The sequence below is a fragment of the Hyperoodon ampullatus genome (genome assembly GCF_949752795.1).
Source record: "Hyperoodon ampullatus genome assembly, chromosome: 13".
Lineage (NCBI taxonomy): Eukaryota > Metazoa > Chordata > Mammalia > Artiodactyla > Ziphiidae > Hyperoodon > Hyperoodon ampullatus.
Window position 1 is genome coordinate 19,966,423 of NC_136926.1, and position 19,871 is coordinate 19,986,293.

The following is a 19,871-nucleotide window of genomic DNA, read 5'->3' on the forward strand; positions in this document are numbered from 1 at the left end:
CATTAATAAGGATCGCCCGAGGACCTACTGTGGCCGGGTGTCGTCCTGGGACGTGGGCAGCCAGGCTGACCAGGGTGGGCGCCCCTGGGGAACTGACCTTCGAGGAGGGACGGAAGGAGGAATCACCGGGATGCAGGATGTTCCTCCAGAAGAGGTGTTGTGGGGCCCTGTGTCTGGGGGCCACCCTGAGCCTGGGCTGGAGACTGCTGGAGGCTGCTGGATGGTTAGCTCTTAATCCAGAGACCCCGGCATGAATAGGAGCGAACTAGGTGGAGAGGAAGGGGAGTGTGTTTGTTTTCCGGGGCTGCCGTAATGAATCACCACGTGCTTTGTGGCTCAGAAACAGTAGATACTTATTCTCTCTCCGTTCTGGAGGCCAGAGCCTGAAGCTAAGGTGTCGGCAGGGCCACGATCCCTCCAGGGATTCTAGGGGAGGATCCTTCCTTGCCTCTTCCTGCTTTGGGGGCCCGAGGCGTTCTTTAGCTTGTGGCCACACCCCTCCAGTCTCTGCCTCCGTCCTCATGTGGCATCCTCCCCGGAGGCTGCGTCTTCTCTTCTGGACACTTGCTGGATTTAGGGCCATCCAGGGTGATCCAGAATAATCTCATCTCAAGATCCTTAATTTATTAATAATTACATCTGCAAAGACCTTTTTCCAGATAAAGTCACATTTACAGGTTCTGGGCAGACGTACCTTTTGGGGGGGGCCACCATCCCATCCACTACAGGGAGGAAGACTTTTTCTGACTGAGGAATAGCATGAGCAAAGGCCCTGTGGTCGCCTGGCGCAGCCTATTGGGGTGGGGCAGGGGTGGGGTCAAATGGTAAAAGGTGAACAGGGGTCTGGGGTGGGAGGGATGGGGAGCCAGGGGAGGCACCCAGGGTGTGTGTGTGGTGCCTTGGTCACCATTGTGCATGCAGGTGGTTCCCCTGGCCAGGTGAGAAGGGTCCTACAGGGCAGGGTGGGACCAGCCCAGCTGACCAGAAGGCGATAGCCCTGACTAGGTAGGGGTCACTTTGGGCCTGGAGTGGAGGTGCGGCAGGGGGCCCCCTACTCCTGGGAGTGTGACCTGGTGACTGTGGCCACCTCCAGGCCGAGAAAGCGGGACTCCGAGCGGGGGTGGGGGGGTCCTCCATCACTGGTGCCTGCCCACCCCCACCCGCCTCGTCGGGGCTCAGCTCTGTCTCCACCTGGGACTTGCCAGGTCTGACTTGTTCACTTTTCTTTTTATCCTTCGCACCCCTGCCCTGTCTCCTGTCTTTCTGCCTCCACCCCACCCCCTTCCCTGCTCGCACCCCACTGCCCTGCTCTCTTTGTCTCCTCGAGGTCTCTGACTTTCTTCGGGTTCATCTCTTTTCCCGCCTGTGTGTCTCCATCCCCCTCGGTGACCAAGCCCCCTTCCCCCGATCTCTGTCATCCTCTCTGCCCCTTCTAGCCCATTTCTCTCTTGGTCCAACCCCGTCAGGCCTATGGGAGGCTGAGCAGCTGGCCGTCAGCAGCCTCCGCGTTCCTGGGGGTGGACGGTTGTTCCCTAGGACAGGCAGACTCAGCTAGGGCCACCTCCCGCTGTTCTGTTAGCCCCTCAGCGAGCAGGACCCCACTTTCCAACTGGACCATCAGCCAGGCAGGCAGAGGGCAGGGGCCAGGCTGTACCTCCACCTACACCATCAGCTGGGGCCAGCCCCCAACTGGCTGTCCGTTGGGCAGTGAGCGGCGGGGACCCCTCGCCTGCCAGATGCGGGGCGCCGAGTCGGAGGGGCCATGGGCCTGCTTCTGAAGAGCTCTGAAGTTCACGTTGTGGTTTCCTCCGCCGCTGAGCTCAGCTCCCCGCTGGTGCCCTCGGGGGCTTCCTGTCAGCCCCTCTGCCCCGGGTCGGGTTGTGGGCCTGATGTGTACGGTGCACGTGGTCCCTGGGGCCGGGGGTACCTCTGCGCCAGCCCCCGCCCCGGGCTCTCGTGCGGGGCGCTCGCCGTGCGCCAGTCCGGTTCCGGTTCAGGCGTGGGCTGACCTGACGGAGGTGGTGTGGATCTGGGGCTCTGCGGCTGCCGCGCCGCTCACCTCGGCAGCTGCCTTTGCTCTCGAGCTCCAGCTTCCTCGTGTGGCCCGTGGAGATGAAAATGTGTCCCCCAGGGAAGCACCGTGAGGACTAAACGAGATGCTCTGGTATTATTCTGCCTCATCCGATGCAGAAAACCCTGAAACTCAGGGATACTCCATCCCATTTTACAGAAGAGGTAACTGAGGCTCAGGAAGGCGGGGTGACTTGCCAAGATCACACTCTTTTGAAGGAAGTTCCCAAGAAAGGTCACCTTGGGTCGGCCTTAGGTGTGCTATAATTAGCATTTTTAATTTCTGAAAAGGATGCTCCCCCTGTTCCCACCACCCTCCCCCCACCCCCAGCTGGCAGATGGTGACTCTGGGAGCCGGTCTCTCCCTTCCTCAGCATCCCCCGCTCGCACCCTGGGCCTCCCGCCCTCAGGAGTGGACAGAACCCAGGACTGGTTGGGAGGCCTGGGTTCCAGCCTTGGCTCAGTTTCCACCTCTCTGTGTGACCTCGACCAAGTCCCTATCCCTCTCTGGGCCTCCCTTTTCCCCCTCTGTAAAATGGGGACAACCAGGGCCTCCTTCCAGGGCTGCTCAGAAGCTTAACTGAGTCAGAAGGAACTTGACTGAGCTGGGAGGGGCTGTGTGAGCCGATGGGAATCCTGAGTTGATTTATTTCCTTTATATGGAAGGATTTGGGGTGGGGAGGGCTCCCCCTCAGTGTGTGGTTTTGGGGAGGAACTTGTACTCACATGACACACTCACACACACGCACACACCCAGTTCTGGGGCTTCATCTTTGCTCTTCCCACCACTCAGCGGAAAACCCCCAGGCTCAGAGCACCCCCAGGAGGGTGCAGGGTCCAGACCACTCAGCTAGATTAGGGAGGGGCCACCCCTGGGCCCGCCCCCCTGGAAGAGCCACTGGAGATGCTCCAGGCGGGGCCCCGGGACCTGAGCGGCAGCTTCCCCGCACCCTTGGCAGGGCCATCCTGCCAGTCCCCTGGCCACCAGCCGGCCCCTGAATGATTCATGCCACCTTGAACTTGACTCCTGGCGTGACAAGCCGAGCGGGAAGAGCCGCCCCCTCCAGAGGGAGACTGGAAGCGTGCACAATGCAGGCGGCATAAGCCCCAGGCGCCAGTAATGGAGTATTATTACTGCCCCAGCTTGCTGAAACTCTTGCGGTACCTGTGGGTGAGTGCGGCCGTCCGGACCTGTATCTCCTTTTTCTTCTCCTCCCGACTCCTGCCAGCTTTGCTTCCTGGCTCTGTCTGGTCAGCAGTGTCTCTGTTTTCTTTAAGAAATGGTGGTGGTTTCGAGGAGGAGGAGGTGTTGGGAAAGGAATGGGGTTTGATTTGGGAGGCAGAGGGGACTCATAGAAGAGGACGGGGTCCTGCCCAGGGTGGATCAGTGGGCACGGCGGCCACCCATCCCGTCCTCGGAAAAACAGGAAAAACAAGGGGAGCGTTAGTGATCTTTCCAGAAATGGACATTTCTCTGATTTACAGGCCTGTTCTTTATTCTGAAATTACATCCCACTTGCTTTTGTGTGCATGTAAAAATGTCTCATCTTTTATGAGTTGGAAAGAGTAGATTTTGTTTTTCTTTCTGTGAACTTACTAAGCAAAAGTAGAAAGTTGGAACCCTCCCATTGCAGCCTCTCATCTATATATCAGAGGAAAAAAAAAAAAAAAAAAAAAAAAAACTCCAAACTTTTTTTTGGCCAAATGCCAAAAACAGGGAACCCACGTGGAAGTGCTTTGTGGGGTATAAAGTGCTTTTCAAATCTTGTTTTGACTCTGAGATTGATCTGCTGTGTGTCCGCAGACAAGTTGCTTCCCCTCTCTGGGCCTCTGTTTCCTCATCTGTGAAACTAAGGGGTGGGCAGTAGATGATGGTGGGTTATGTGACATTCATCAGGGCTCCGTGAACAGAGGGGCTTAGCGGGGAATCGTCACAGGTGGGTCTCAGAGTTTTCTAGAACATTTGCCACCCAGCTGAGAATGCCCAAGAAAGTAAGACTTGGGAAATATTATTTTTCCCCCGCTGAATGTTTGCAAATACTTCAAATGCCGAGTCACCCGGGGAATTTTCCGGAGCTCCTAAAAATACAACTTTAGGAAACATTGTCCTTCAGCCGCTCCCCACCCCAGCCCAAGTCCCCTGCAGCAGTTGAAAAACAGGAGACACCCCCCACCCCCGCCGAGTCCTTCTCCTTTGATCACTGACTTTTGATTATTGTCGTACTGTAAACGTAAGGGAAATTAACTGATTTATTTTTTTTTAATTACAAAAATAATTTATGGGCATGGTAGAAAACTTGGAAGATATTGAAGAGCATGAGAAAGAAAATAAGCAGCCCATAATCATTTGTATTTGGGGATTCTGCTGCCCACTGGGGCCTCATGACCTTGATGTGCTGGACACACAGGCGCTGGGCTTCAGTGTTAGGGAGGCTGTGATATTGTGATTTATAGTAAGAAATACATATTTGGTCTTTGTTCCTGTCTCTGGCACAGGGCTCCTAAAACCCTTGGTGTTTCTAAAGCGATAAAAGTGATAAAGGTGTCTAGATATTCACACATGAGTTTATGTTAATGAGATGACTTTTGGCCTGCACCTAAGTAAGGGTGGGGGCTGGTTGCCAGGGAAACCAACCACGTGAGCTCTTCCCCTTTCCCAGGAAGCCACGTCAGATGGAGAGTGATCAGCTAAGCATCAATTATTGTAAGGGTCCTGATGGGCGGGGGGTAGCCCTCCCCATCCCTGCTGTAGACTCACGTAGCACAGAATATACATTCACCCATCACTCCATCCTCCTGGGCCACTAACTGCTCTCAGTTTTCTGCTCCATGTCACCTCTTCATCATGTTTCAAAATTTTGGAATACTTTTAGATTTACAGAAAAGTGGCAGAGATGGTTGGGGGAGTCCCTGTATACCCTTCACCTAGCATCTTACTGTAACGACCATAGTGTATTGTCCAACGTAAGAAATTACCATTGGTGCAGTACTATTAACTAAATAGGCTTTATTCCAGTGGTTCTCATCCAGGGACGACCTTCAGGGGACACTTGGCAATGTCTGGTGACATTGTTTGTCGCAGCTGGGGCGAGGGGGTGCTGGTGGCATCTTGCGGGTGGAGGTCAGGGATGCTACTAAAGATGGTACAATGCACAGGGCAGTCTCCCACCCCCCAAACAACCGCCACCAACAGTGACCCGTTCCCAACAGCAGTCGCACCAAGGCTGAGAAAGCCTGCTTGATTCGGATTTCACCAGATTATCCACCCATGTCCTTTCTCGGTTCCAGGATCCAACACGGGGCCCACGTCGTATTTTGCCTCTAAATTTCACCCATCGCAGCGAACGAACGAGTGTAGAATATGCACGTCTCACTTTATGTGCCCACTGATAAGGGGAACATCTGTCCACATCTGGAAGCCCTCTGTAAACGTGTTGCTTAGTGACCGCTAACTACCTGCACTTGTCGTCAGCCTTGATTTATCAGCCGTTCTCCCACGGTTGGACACCCGGGTTACTCCCAGGCACTCACTACACGCACAATTTAGGGATCGTCATTCTCAGCCTTAAATCTCTATTCACTTTTCAGGTTCTTTCCTAAGTCAGCTTAGAATTGGGGCCAAGCGTGGGCTGCAGCAGGTTTCTGCAGAGTTGGTCTTTTGTCGGTGGGGTGTTGGTGGTCTCCTGTTGGTGGCCCGCGTCCCCCACATAGCTGCAGTTCTGTTCGGGGCGGGAGGGGCGCTGCCCCCACCATCAAGCCCAGTCACTGCCCAGCATCAGCTGGGAAGTGGGGGAGGGAGATTAAGTTTCTGCTTTAAATCATTAGTAACTGTAGCTGGTGGCTACCCCTGCCATGGCTGTTTTGAGTTACTTAATCTCCTTTGTTGCCGAGATAACCCAGCCGGACGGTCCCAAGGCTGGTGGCCTTGCTGGGGCACTAGCAGCAAGTTGGTTGCTTATGGTTGTCAATTGCAACAATAATAACAACAATGGCCACCGTCACCACCACCATTCCAACTGAGCGCTCCCAGCTTCCAGGGCCCGTGCCTTTCATCCTCACGAGAAACCAGAACCTTATGTGTGGGTCTCATTATTATCCCCATTTTGCAGTTAGGGAACCTGAGGCTCAGAGAGGTTAAGCTGCTCACTGAAGGCCTCCCCAGCTAGGAGGTGTCAGAGCCTGTATCTGAGTGAGGGTCCCCCTTTATGACATTTTAGCTACTTCATTGAGTCTGATCTTCTGTTTCTCAGATGGGGAAACTGAGGCCCACGGGTTGAGGTGACTTGCCAGCCTACAGGAAATCCTTCGACCTATATCAACTTTTGAAAAGTGGAGGATTATAGAAAGATGTTGCACTGGGCCAAGCTGGGCTCTGGAGGGGAGAGCCCTGGCTTAGAATCCCAGCTCCACCAACAGCAAGTCACATTGCCTCGCTGAGCCTCAGTTTCCCCATCTGTACGTGGATTGTGCTGAGGATTAGCTAAGACAAGGGGCATTAGTATCCCTGGCACAGGGCTGGACTCAGAGGAGGCACTCACCATCTAGATGTTCTTGTTTGGGGGTGGCGGGAGGGTTCTGATAGAATGGGAGACACCCCCCCAGACTTTCCCTGGCTCCCCAGAGGCTGCCTGTCCAGCCAGCCCAGAGAGCCTGAGCGCTGACTCCTGGCTGGCCACCTTCCTTGACTCCATGTCACCCACAGCCAAGAGGGTTGCCAGAGTGTCACTTCTGACAGCTTCTTCAGGAAGAGGCTATGTGACGCGGAGACCAAGCCCAAGGGCGGACCCCTGTGCTGTTGGTGGCGGGTCCCTTTCCTGCCCCTTTCAGACGCCTCCTTCCCAGGGTCTGTGGTCCGATGGCTCCGTCTCCGTGCAGTTAGAGGGAAACCACTTTGTTTTCCATGGTGGTTGCTGAGCTTCATCTCCCTGCCTTCGACTCCATGGCCAGATGTTTTTTTTTTTTTTGGTGGAAAAATGTCCAAATGTCTAAAGGTGGTTAGACTGGCCGTTCTCTCCCCAGGGCCTCCTTGTTGCCTGGTTACTCAGCTTTGTCCCTCACTCAGCCTGTCATCACCTCCAGGAATAATAATACCAGTCATGAGACAGTGACGTGCATTCCTCTCTCACCCTCCAAACACTTGCACGTGTGGCATCGCAGTTAATCCTCCCAACAGCCCCGAGAGCCGGCTATTATTATTTTACAGATGGGAAGCCTGGAGCTCCAGGGGGTTGAGTGCCCACCTGATATGGACCAGCTGGCAAGGGGCAGAGCTGGGGTTTGAACTGGGGAAGTCTGGCACCAAAGCTAATGTGCTTGGTTATGGCATGCGGCTTCCCTCAGGCAGGAAGGATGCTCATCTTCACCCAGCCCTGGGCACGGTGCCCAGCACATAGTAGGTGCTCAGTAGACAGCGTGTGGAAGGCGTGGTGAGGACTGGATGGCTGTGGGCTTTATCGGGGCGCCTGGCACTCCACACACACCTGTCCACTATTACCATTGCTGCTGCTGTTATTTTTACTACCAGCTTCTGAGTCTCAGATCTTGGCGGTCTCACTCTGTGCTAAGGGTCTGGTTTGGCTTTGCGATGTCTGTGGCTGAAATAGGAGAACTGGCTATTTTTGTGCTGCTGGAGCCAGGGCTGAGGCTTGGGCCACAGGCAGCTTGTGTCATGAGACTCGAGGCCCGGGTGCCTTGTAAACCCAGTTGCAGGGCAGAGAACTGGGGTCTTGGTGTCATAGCCTCCTGGCTTCCAGTCCCCACCGAGCAGCTTGCTAATGGAGTGGAGAGCTTCAGGCAAATCTGACCTCTCAGAAAGTCAGTTTTGTTGTCTGTAGAGTGGGAATGATAATAACATCTCCCTCGTGGGAGGTCTTGAGGACTCAGTGAGGCAGTGCCAACAAGCCCAGGGCACAGTCGGTCCTGGATAAGTGTTAGCAGCCGATGCCAGTGTAGACAGCTAATGGGTCCTCAATTCAATTCAATTAAACGCCTGTGGCAGGGCCCGCTCTCAGTGTCTGAGATAATCCGTGAGCCAGAAGGTCAAAGATCCCTGCCTTGGGGACTAACGTTCCAGTGGGGGGCTCAGGCAGTAAACAATGAGCGTGTTACACAGGAACACTGTATAGTATGTCAGGTGTCCGGGCGGCCGGAAAAAGAAGGAAGTAAGCGGGTGAGAAGCTCAGGAGGGCTTGGGTGGGTGGGCATGCCCCGAGAAGGTGACACTGGAACCGAGACTTTGGAAGAGGGGAGGGAGTAGGCCCAGGGAGGTTGCGGGAAGAGGCAGCAGCCAGTGCAAAGGCCCTGAGGTCCATGTGTGCACAGGCGGTTCTGTGGAACCAGGAGGAGGCCAGCGTGGCTGCAGCAGAGAGTGAGCGAGGGGATGGGAGTTGTCAAGGTCATGCAGGGCCCGGTAGCCACTCGGAAAACTTTGCCTTGTGCTCTGAAGGGGACGGAGCAGTGAAGGGTGTTCGCTTGGAGTGGGAGGGACACAGTCTGACTTGGGTTTTGAACAGACAAAGGTAGAATCAGGGAGACCAGCGAGGAGTCTCTGCAGTTGTCCAGGTGGGAGATGACGGTGCCTCAGACCAGGGAGGTGATGAGAAGTGGACAGATTCTGGATCTGCTCTGAAGGCCAAGCCACGGGATTCGCTGATGGATTGGGTGTGGGTGAGAGAGTCACACAGACACTGAGGATTTGGGGGCTGGCGAAGGGGAGGATGGAGCTGCCGCTGGCATCCGTTAGGAAAACTGCAGAGGGAGAGGGTCCTGGGGGCAGATCAGGATTTGGCTTTGACTTGTAGAGTTTGAAATGTCTGTTAGACATTCCCCATCCTTTCCCCAGCCTCTCTCTCCCTGTCTGTATAACGGAAGGTAATTCCTGACCTGCCCGTGTCTGAAGGATGTTGAGATGCTTTGGTGGAAATTTGAAAGGACCTCCAAGGAGAATGAAAATGCCAGGCCCATGCTGGGAGATTCTTAGCCCCTGAGATGTTTCACGCTGAAGGGCTGAAGTGAACAGCGTTCCCTACTCTCAGACGGAGGTCTCTCAGGCTGGCAGCCCTTGCTGTCCCAAAGGAGCCGTTGCTGGGTTTCAGACATTCCAGGGATTAGAGCCATTAGAAGGGACATGCCAGTCCTATGACTGCAAAAGGAATGATAAATGCAAGGTAGAAGCTCTGGAGGGGTGGGAATGTGGGCAAAACACTTCCGGGAGCCAGGAGTCTGGGGTGTAATTGTTGTGTGACCCTGAGGCAATTGCCTGCCCTCTCTGGACCCCAGTTTCTCTGTTGGTATAATGAAGTATCAGGCCGGATTCTCCTTAAGGTTTTTGACTGTGCGCAGTCTCCCAATTCTAGGGATCCAGTAAAGAATAGAGCCTTGGGGTCAGACAGACCTGGGTTCGAATCCAGGCTTCCCTGCAGTGTGACCTTGAGCAGGTGGCTTCCTGTCTCTGAGCCTCAGTTTTCTCACCTGGGGATGAGTAATCCCCCTTTCTCAAATGGGGATTATGTCAGCATCTCATTGTGGAGACCAGTGAGGGGAGCACCTGGCACATAATAGGTACTAAATAAATGAGGGCCGTTATCTTTTTACATTCCTTCCCAAGGGAGTTATCCAAACTGACTTGATACAAGAAGTGGGCTGGGGGGCTCACTGGAAGAATGATTTCCAGATGGAGACGCTAGAGGGCACTCCTGTCCTAACAAATCACTTGAGCGGCTGCCTTTTTAAAGCAAGTGCAGGGCTACCCCATTTCCACACCTGAGCGTGTGTAACCCTCTCCAGAGAGGCAGGCACTCTGATTATCTCCATTTTACAGATGGGGACACCAAGGAAACCTAACTTGTCCAAAGTCGCACAGAGGGGAGGCCTCAGAACTGGGTTTCTAGGGCAGGGTTTTTCCCCCGCTGGAGCCCATGGCCTCTCTCTGCCCCTCAGGTCTCCTGCCGCCTGAGTCCTAAGGCCAGTGAAGGCTAGGGAGTCACAGAAACGGCGTTGCCACCAAGATCAGTCTCGGTGGGATAAGCCAGGCCAAGGCCAGCCCCTGACCTCCAGTTATTTCAGCTGGAAAATCCAATATGAAGAGGGTGGGGTATAGTATGGAGTGTAAACGATGGAGCAGATTTTGCCAAGTTTTGCTAAATCCCAGGATGTTGGTCCTTGCAGAGGATCTGCGTCTATTTTTTTGGCATCAAATCTGGCCTCAGTCCCTCAGCAACGGAGGGATGAAAAGCTTGATGCCGGCCGGTGCCCGCTCTGCCACCCACTCTTGTCCCTGGTGGGCAAACGGAGTTTCCAGAGCAGAAAAGGCACGTGGATTTGGGAATTTCAAACTGAATGAACACATGGCTTCCATCCTCGAGGCAGAACGGGTGAGGGGGAAGGCAGCCTGGGCTAGCGGGACAGCGTCACTGAATGGGGAGCCAGGACGCTGGGCTGCTGGGCTGTGGTCCTGGCCGTGAGACCTTGCTTGTGCTGGTCACTGCCCCTTTCCCGGCCCAGCGTCTTCACCTGTGGCATGCAGTCATCGGCTCGTCTCAAAGTTGGCTTGCTGTGCTGTGCGCGTGTATTGAGTGCCTTTTCTGGGCTGGGCCCCGAGCTGGCTCTTAAAGCCTCAGTAGGACGGGGTGGGGTGGGGTGGGGCGGGGGGGCGGGGGCAGGACATTTAGGTGGCGGGACCAGCATGTGTGGAGGCCTGGAAGTTCTGGAAGCTGTGAGAGGTTTGAGGTGTCTTTGTTTCGAGCCAGAAGAACACAATGTAAGTATTTCCTCAAGGGTGGAGTAGTGCATGGATGAGAAGGCTGTCAAGGAATTTGGTCCAAATTAAGAAAACTCTGTGCTTTCTTTTTTTTTTTTTTTTTTTTTCGGTACGCGGGCCTCTCACTGTTGTGGTCTCTCCCGTTGCGGAGCACAGGCTCCGGACACGCAGGCTCAGCGGCCATGGCTCACGGGCCCAGCCGCTCCGCGGCATGTGGGATCTTCCCGGACCAGGGCACAAACCCGTGTCCCCTGCATCGGCAGGCGGACTCTCAACCACTGCGCCACCAGGGAAGCCCTGTGCTTTCTTTTTAAGAAAACCTGGTGGGGTGTTTTTTTTGTTTGTTTGTTTGTTTTAATTAATTTTTACTGGAGTATAGTTGCTTTACAACGTTGTGTTAGTTTCTGCTGTACAGCAAAGTGAATCATCTGTATGTGTACGTATATTTCCTCGTTTTTGGATTTCCTTCCCATTTAGGTCACCACAGAGCACTGAGTAGAGTTCCCTGTGCTATACAGTAGGTTCTCATCAAGGAAAACACGGTGCTTTATGTAGAAATTCTGAGGTAGGGAGGGACAGCTGTTTGCAGATGTGTTCTGTTTAATGTCATATTAATATTTTGCATTAAGCGTACTTGTATTAATAAAATATAAGCACATTCATGTTAACATCATATTATCTCACAGTTACAATATAAATACGATAATATAGTAATAGGAGATCTTCATGTACCTCTTCCTTTGTGTCAGTGTATGTATTTGCTAGGGCTACCCTATCAAAATACCACAGTCTGGGTGGCTTAAACAACAGAAGTTTATTTTCCCACAGCTCTGGAGGCTAGCTGCCCAAGATCAAGGTGTCAGCAGGTTTGGTTTCTCCTGAGGCCTCTCTTCTTGGCTGCAGAGGGCTGCCTCCTGGTTTGTCCTCACATGACCTTGCCTCTGTGCACCCCAGGTGTCTAAGTGTCCAAATTTCCTCCCTATAAGGACACCAGTCTCATTTTTACTTAATTATCTCTTTAAAGGCCTCATTTCCAAGCCCAGTCTTGTTCTGAGGTACTGGGATTAGGACTTCAACATATAAATTTTGGGGAAACACAATTCAGCCTATAGCGGCCAGGCACTAGGCAAGGCACTTCATATTACTTCGTTTTATCCCTTACAACAGTCCTGGGAGAGAAACGCTAATATCATCCCCATTTTACAGATGATGAAACCGAGGCTCAGAGAGGTTATGTCACTTGCAGAAGATCACACAGCTGGTTGGCAGAGGAGCTGAGATTTGATCCCATGCTGTCTTGCCTTGGAGCCTGCACTATGCTAGTATATGTTTATAATTTGACTTGAATCCTAGGGAGGCCTTTTTTTTTTTAACCTCTCACATTCTATTGAATGTACCCAATATTTCCTCATTGCCTCTCTGTACTCTGCCCTGTCCTTGTTTTAGGTGTAATTGGAAAAGACTCAGAGGGGGAGCGAAGGCCCTTGCCAGACCCCAGTGCTGCCCCAGCTTGCCTGGGCCCTTGCTGGCCTGTTGGCCACCTTCCCAGGAGGGGCATGCCGGGGGCTGCCTGCTCCCCGCTCTGCCCCCAGCCACCCGTGTTTGCCGAGAGAAGCCTGGGGCCCAGTGAAAGCAGCCTTTGTCCTCCAGCCGTTCCTCCCAGAGGGATGACCCTAAGTCCCAGCTTGGGAACAAAGCAGCAACCTGCCATGTGAGTTCAGGTCAGCACCAGTATCCTGTGGAGTCTCCCAGGCTAAACACGGTGCGGGGAGGGGGCGGCCTTGGCTACGGGGTTGCAAAGTTAGGTGGGATCCAGAAGGCGGGAGAGCACTCCTGTGTCCTGAGCGATGATGCCAGGGGCTCCTGTGTGCACGGAACTTTACAGTTTATAAAGTTGTCCCATGCTTTTCCGGGTTGGTGGAGCCTCCCCGATTGTGCACATCATAAAGGGCAGGGACTCAGAGAGACAGGTATTAGTTTTTATAAGGAACCACTTCAAAACATCGTGGTGTCAGCCAACCACTATTTACTCTGTTCATAACATTCGGTGGGTCAGGAAATCGGGTAAGGCTCCGTGGGATCCCCAAACAGCTGGGATCCCCAAACAGCTGGGGGCTGGAATCATCCAGAGGCCTCTTCACCCACCTATCTGGTGCCTGTGATGACTTGGAGGCCGGACTTTCTGGGACTGTTGTCCAGGCACCTGCTGTAGCTTGGGCTTCCTCACCACATGGAGGCTCAGGGCTCCCAGAGCAAGTGTTGTGGCCAAGAGGGCAGACCTCCATCGCCCCTTATGATGGACGCAGCCTCCGAAGTCACATAGCGTCACTTCTGCTGCTCTCTGTTGAGCGAAACAGTCACAACCCCCCAAGATTCAGGAGGAGAGGACATGGATCCCCACCTCTCAATGGAAGGAAAGTCAAGGAATGTGCAGCCATGTTTCAAAGCTGCCACAGCCAGAAATGAAAGTAAAATTACTAGGTAATGTTTATTGAGCACTTACTATGTGCCAGGCACTGTGCCAAGGGCTTCCCATGGATGAACCTACGTAAGCCTCCCCACAGCCCCAGGGGGCAGGGGATTCGGAGCCTGATGTTTTCCCATCAAGCTTTCAACCTGAACAGACGGAGAAACCCAGGGAGATCGACAGGGCTGCCATTTGTTTGGTGTTGAACATGTCACAGTGGGAAGTTGTGGGCCGGTTTGTTTTTTTTCCCCTTCCTCCTCTAAACTTAGAATATTCCTTGAGTTCTTGAAAATTCTCACTTAGCTGTCTGATTCATCTCCTCCTCACTCACCAATTCTTCCCTTTAGTGTTTATTTCGAGCAGTTTCTCTCTCCCTCCCGCATCACCCCTTCTCCACCCTGCAGCTCGTGGGAAGGGGCATAGCAAACTTCCCCGCTGCCGCCTCTCCCCGGGCTTTTGAGGAACCAGGGGGTGGGGCCTCGCGGTCCTGCCTGAGGAACAGAGCCATCACTCAGCCTCGTGTGTGCGCCGGCTTTGCTCTTCCTCCGCGGCCAAGTCTGGGGCTCACTCATCTGCCTCCCAAGGGTCTGATGTACAGTAGGTGCCCAATATATGTTTGGTGAACTGAACATGTAAATGATGGAGGAAGGAAGAACGGCTGGCTCTTCAGGGCGGGGGTTCTCTCCTGGGCACCTCTGCGTCCCTGGCACGCAGTCGGCACTCAATAAATGTTCACTGTACCAAATGAAGGAAAGAAGGAATGGGTGGATGAGACGGGGAGCAGCGACTGGGCCTTACATTTGTATCCTTGTCACGTAACGCAGTGCTGGATGCCCATTCATTCCCTCAGTGAATGAATGAATGATTGACTCCAGTGAACTCTCCACCAGGAGGGGATGTGTCTATTTCACATCTGTATCCACAGCCTGGCACACAGCAGGTGCTCAGCAGTGCCTGTGGAGCTGAATGAAAGAAAGAGGGAATGAAAAGAATGACCAAGTGAAACTTCCCATTATCAGGGACCCTGCCTTGTTCATCTCTGTCTCTCCAGTTCTCAGCACAGAGTCTCGAATACAGTAGGTGCTCATTCAGTGTTGAATTGAATGAATGAATGAGTGAATGAATGAAAAGAGAAACTTCTTGAGGGTAGGGACATGTCTTATTTGTTTCCCCACTTCCTAGAATGGGGCTCGGCATACAGTAGGTGCTCAGTAAATGTCTGTTGAACCGAACGCATGGATGAATGAGTGAGTGAGTACGTAAGTGAGACTTTTGGAGCGTAGGGCCTGTGTCTTGTTCATTTCTTTCCTCAGGTCCTAATACCGGGTCAGGCATACAGCAGGTGCTTAGCAAATGCTTCCGCGCTGCCCCGACCTTTGCGGGAGTGTCCGTCCATCCCTGAGAATGGACTGAAAGGGGAGGCCAACTGGGGGCACCTCGCCCGTCTCGATCGGCCCGCACCCTGCCCGCCGGGCCCCACGGCTGGGGCTTCCTGTTGTTCCCGTCTGCACAGGTGGACAGAAAGTCCCCGAAGGCCTGCCCGAGAGCTGCTTCCCATATTTCCTTCATGCCGGGCTGCCCTCGGTGGGACCCAGGCGCCACACCGGGCCCCAGCGCCGGCTGGCCGAGGAACAGTATCCCCCAGGGACCCCACTTCCTGACCACATTAGCACTTCTATTTTAGGGCCTGCTGAGTTTTTGCACAAGGCAAGTGAAGCCTGGGAGAATGTTCCACTCGGAGCCAGCCCCTAAAATCACCTTGTTCTTATTCTGGCCTGTTAACCCTCTCACAGCTGAGCAGCAGGAACAGAGAGTCAAGGCTTTGGGGTCTGAGAGAGCAGGGTTCAAATCTACCTCTGTGACTTTCAAGTTGAGCCTCAGTTTTCTCATCCGTGAAATGGGCTTTATAAATATCCACACACACCCTGCCCCTCCTGTTTTCCCATCTTGACCACATGTCTGTTGCTCTTTCAAACTCCCCGTGCTGAGGCTGCCCACTCCCGGAGTTATGATTTCAGTAGATTCCCAGCACTGTGTTTAAAAAACTGTCTGCCCCGCTTGATTCTGAGAGGCAGTGGCTCAGGCTAGGTTCCCTAGAAACAGAGCTTGAGACGGGGATTCACGTGTCCATGATTTAGTGACGGAGAACTAGAGTCGGCCTGATCCCTGAGGAGTTCTGGAGGGGCGACAGTACCACAGTCAGTCCCTGCCTTGGAGAAGCAGGGTGGCTCTTCCTCCACCAGCTGAGGTCCGCTGTTGGAGAAGATAGGGCAGTGAGCAGTGGCATCCAGCACCCCAGAACCTGGGGGAAGGGGACCCCAGCCAGTATTGGGGGTCTGGGCGGGACACCAACAGCATCTTCTGCTGTCAGGCAGCCTGGAGAGTTATGGACCCAGTGCAGTGAGATGCTGGGTGTAGATTGGCTGGCATGGAGAAGTCGATGCCTACTAAGTAGTAACTTGGTAAAAATGAAGATCTGAAGAAGATAGAAGTGGGTATATGGGTATAATGATGCCGTTTGTTCCTCCAGCACGTACTGGTTGAGCGCGAGAGGCCAGGCTGTCAGTGGGCACACAGGTGTGGACCCCACATTCTGTGCCTCCAAGGAGGGGTGACACCCACATAAATGGATACATGGGTAATGGTGCTGTACCTGTGATGTCTCCACACATTGGTGGGGAGATTAGGCCCATTTTTAGAGGCAGGAAGTTTAACACAGGTGATGGATGTCCAAACATTCAAAATAGTTTATTTTTCTTTGATTTGAGAAAGTAATACGAAGACACAGTGAACATTTCCAATAGTGCAAAATAGCATAGAGTTCTACAGAAAAATGTGTCTCCCTGCTACTGCCAACCTCCAGTCCCACCCCGCTAGAAACTGGTGACAGTTTCATGCGTCTCCTTGCAGAAATATTCTCTGCATACATAAGACTCTCTGTGCATGTATCTGTATTTCCTGTGTATATACACATATTTTTTAACACCAGTCAGACCTTGCTATACATAGTGTTCTAAGCCCTGATTTTTCTTTTTTTCATAATGATGAGACCTTTCCCTCTCAGCACAGTAGGTCTATCTCATTCATTCTGATGGCTTTATATTTTTCCTCTCACCGTATTTATTGTGAACCAGTCCCCTCCCAATGGATATGTAGGTCATTTCCAGTTTTGGGCACCGTAAACAACACTGCAGCGAACATCCTTGTGCAAATGTCTTGGTGCCCTTGTGTGTTGCATCTGTCTGCAGGGGAAGTGCCTAGCCATGGACTTGCCAGGTCATTTGAAGCTTGAATAGGGTTTTCCAGGTGGGCTGGGGCTGGCAGGAGTGGGAGTGAGGGGGAATGGGTGGTGTTCAGGTATGAAGAACAGCATGAGGACATACAGGAGCTGACAGCTGAGAGCAGGGTGGCCTGCCTCCATCACAAATATGGTCTGGGTTCCAGCCTGATGTTCAGATGCCACATCATCTGCCAGAGTTTCACTCCAGCTCTGAGAATCTGGGGATGTAGGTGGCTCCTTATGAGGGGTCTGACACCATGCAAGGCACTTTTTCTGTCTTCTCCTTGGGTTCACATGGCACATCATCAAACAATATTGTTATCACAGTTTTATCATGGGCTCAGAGAGGTGCAGTGACTTGCCCAGGGTCACACAGCTAATGAATGATGGATCTACATGATCCCATAGGTCAGTCCTTCCACATATACCATGTTGCTCCCTCTCTTCCTTGCTAGGAATTCCTTACCAGGAATGCTCTTTCATTGGATGTCTGTCCTGTTGGACCACAGCCTCCACGAGGGCAGGGATCTTCATCTGTCTCATCCCCTGCTGTGTCCCCACAGTCCAGCACAGGGCCTGGCACACAGCAGGCATTTAATGAATGTTTGTTGAATGACCAAGTGAGCTAGTGAAGTTCTGGTCCATTCCATTACAAGCAAAACTTTTATTTGCTTATAATAGTATTTATGATGATGATGGTCTGGTTCCTCTTCTCAGAAATAGACTCACATTTTTTAAAGAAATGAAACATCTTTCTTTGCAAAACAGTTTATCTCATAGGAATCTGACATTTTGCATTTTTTTCCTCTGGGAGCCAAACAAGGATGTCTATTCTGTAGAATGTCACCAGAGAAAGGAATCTGAACATTTCCTTTTGGAAATTTCTGCATAAAAAGTTAAAGCGAGATGGAACTGTACTTGAAGATTTCAGTTGCCATGGCTACCAGATAACATAGGGAATAGTGTTCTTACATATGGTCTCCACTAGACCTTCAACCACTGTATCTCAGTTACAGAATTTTGGCTTTTAAGTGCGTTTAATGCAGTGAGGCTTTGAGAGGAGAGTCTTGCTGCTGGGTGTCCGCTGGCTGAAGTGCTTTAACCAGCAAGTATTTTTTTGAGCCTCTCCTGGGCCCCGTCCTCCGGGGCTTATCTTCATCACCATCCTGTGGGTGCTGGAACTACCACCTCCACTTCAGAGATGAGCACACTGAGCCCCATAGAGTTTTGTACGGTGTATATGTGTGTCCATTCACTGTTTATTTGTTCGTTCATTTATTCATTTGTTTATTCTCTCAACAACTATTTATTGAACCCCTTCTCTGTGTCAGACACTGGTCTAGGCACTGAGCATCCCTGCCCCAGCAGAATGTATGTTCCAGTGGGAGAGACAGATAATATATACAAAAAGTAAATGCTGATACATGTATGAAGACAATAGAACAGGATGATGTGGCAGATAGAGGCTGGGAGGAGGTGTGGCTGTAAAGGCCCCTAAAGGGATGTGGCTTTTGAGCAGAGATCTGAAAGAAGGAGCCCACCACGTGGGGATCTGGAGGAAGAGTGTTTCAGGCGGTGGGAACAGCACATGCAAAGGCCCTGAGGCCAGAACCAGCTTGGAGGGGTTGAGGCCAATAGTGGGGTCAATATGGCCGGCCTGGTATTGAGCAGGGGGGTAGGGGGAGGCGGTGGGGGGCCTGGAGGGCCAGGGCAGAGCGTTTGGAGTTTGCTCTGGTCTTAGTGGAGAGCTGAGGGCACGCTTTTGGTGGCTGCTGGTGGGATAGGTTGGAGATGGGGGCTGGGATCTGGTGCTGAGGAGGGATGTCGGGGTCAGGGTGGGGATGGGGATGGAGAAATGATCTGGTTCTGGCTGTAGCTTGGGGAGGGAAGAGGGAGGGGAGGAACAGGACCGTGGAAGGTTTCCAGTCTTCAGGCCAGGACAGCGAGGTGAGTGGAGGAACTTGTGTGGAGAAAGCAGACTTGGGGCCAGGCATCAAGAGTTTCCTCCTGGTGTCTTTGAGGCACATTTGAGGCACCATTAGATTTCCAAGCAGGGAGGGAGGTGGGATCGAAGGAGGTTTCCCTTTGGCTTTTGAAGATGAGTGATGTCGAGGCTTTCCTGATGGGCCTGGTCCAGTGGAGGGGGAGACTCGGGTGCTGCAGGGGACAGAGGGGTGGTCAGCTGCAGGGGTGATGCCCTGGAGTTGGTGAGTGGGGTAAGAGGAGCGGCTGGCCTGGCAGCTGGAGGGAGGCAAGGCGGGCTCCCAGATGCGGGGGCCAGAGAGGGTGGGCTCACTCTCCTCTGATTGCTTTGATTTCTTTCAGTGAAGGGAGAGGGACTTACCAATTGGTGGAAAGAGAGAACTGATTGTGCTTTGGAGGCAGGCTCCTGGGTTCAAATCCAGCCATTCGTCCCCCAGCAAGTTGCTGAGCACGAACATGCACTGAGCACTTCCTACGTGCTAAGTGATCCCTCCACAGAGGTCACTATTATTATCCCCATTTACAGATGGACGAGGAAACAGAGGCTCAGAGAGGTGCAGCAGCTTGCCCAAAGTCACACAGCTCTTTGGCAGACAAGCCAGGTTTTGATGCTGTACAACCCGGGAACCAGGTCTAAGGCTCAGGTTTCTCATCTTTCAAGTGGAGACAAGACCACATGGGGCTGTTGGCAGAGCATCAGTGACCTAAAAGATACGGTGGCACCTGCCCTGCACCGAACGCCGTGCTCAGCCCACGGCAGGTGCGTGAGTGATGGCCACCCTGTCCTGGCCTGTTTCTGTTCACTGGGCCTCCAGTGAGTGCCACTTGCTGCTGGCATCTTGAGGCTGCACAGCATTTTCATTGCTTCCAGAAGTCCTTCTGCCAAGGGATCTCATTAAGTCCATTTTGAAATGAGAACACTTGGCAGGGAAGAGAAGGTAGTTAGCATATTTATTATTCAAATCTGAAATAACTTGTCTGGTAAGAATGGAGAGGCACTGGGATCTGGCCTGAAACCCCGCCCTCTTCCTCCCCCCTGCCCTCGGAGGGTGCAGGGCCTGAGGGAGGAAGGCCGGGTTTCTGCCGGCCTGCTGGCAACTAGCCTGTCCCTGGGATCCAGTCCGATGCGGGAGGAGGCTCCGAAGCTGCAGGGCCAGACCTGTTCCCGGCTGCTGCAGGTGGTGGCTGGAGAGCCGAGATGGGAATGCTTCCTTTTCTTTCTGGGATGAGTGAAAAAACAAAGTCTAGGGCTTCCAGGGAATTCCGTCTGGTGTGTGCCCTGGGTCTCATTAGATGGGAAGAGACCTGGTGCC

General features: G+C 52.9%; 1 protein-coding gene across 1 annotated transcript in view; it reads left to right on the plus strand.

Annotated features, from left to right (window-relative positions):
• Positions 1-2,919: 2,919 nt before the first annotated feature.
• The window catches only part of KIAA1671, a gene marked incomplete at both ends in the record, with an annotated part of 88,872 nt that continues 71,920 nt past the window's right edge, over positions 2,920-19,871 (plus strand). Inside the window, one exon of the mRNA XM_079716989.1 lies at positions 2,920-3,241. Within this exon, the coding sequence (XP_079573115.1) occupies positions 3,191-3,241 (51 nt within the window). The remainder of the gene's footprint in view (positions 3,242-19,871) is intronic.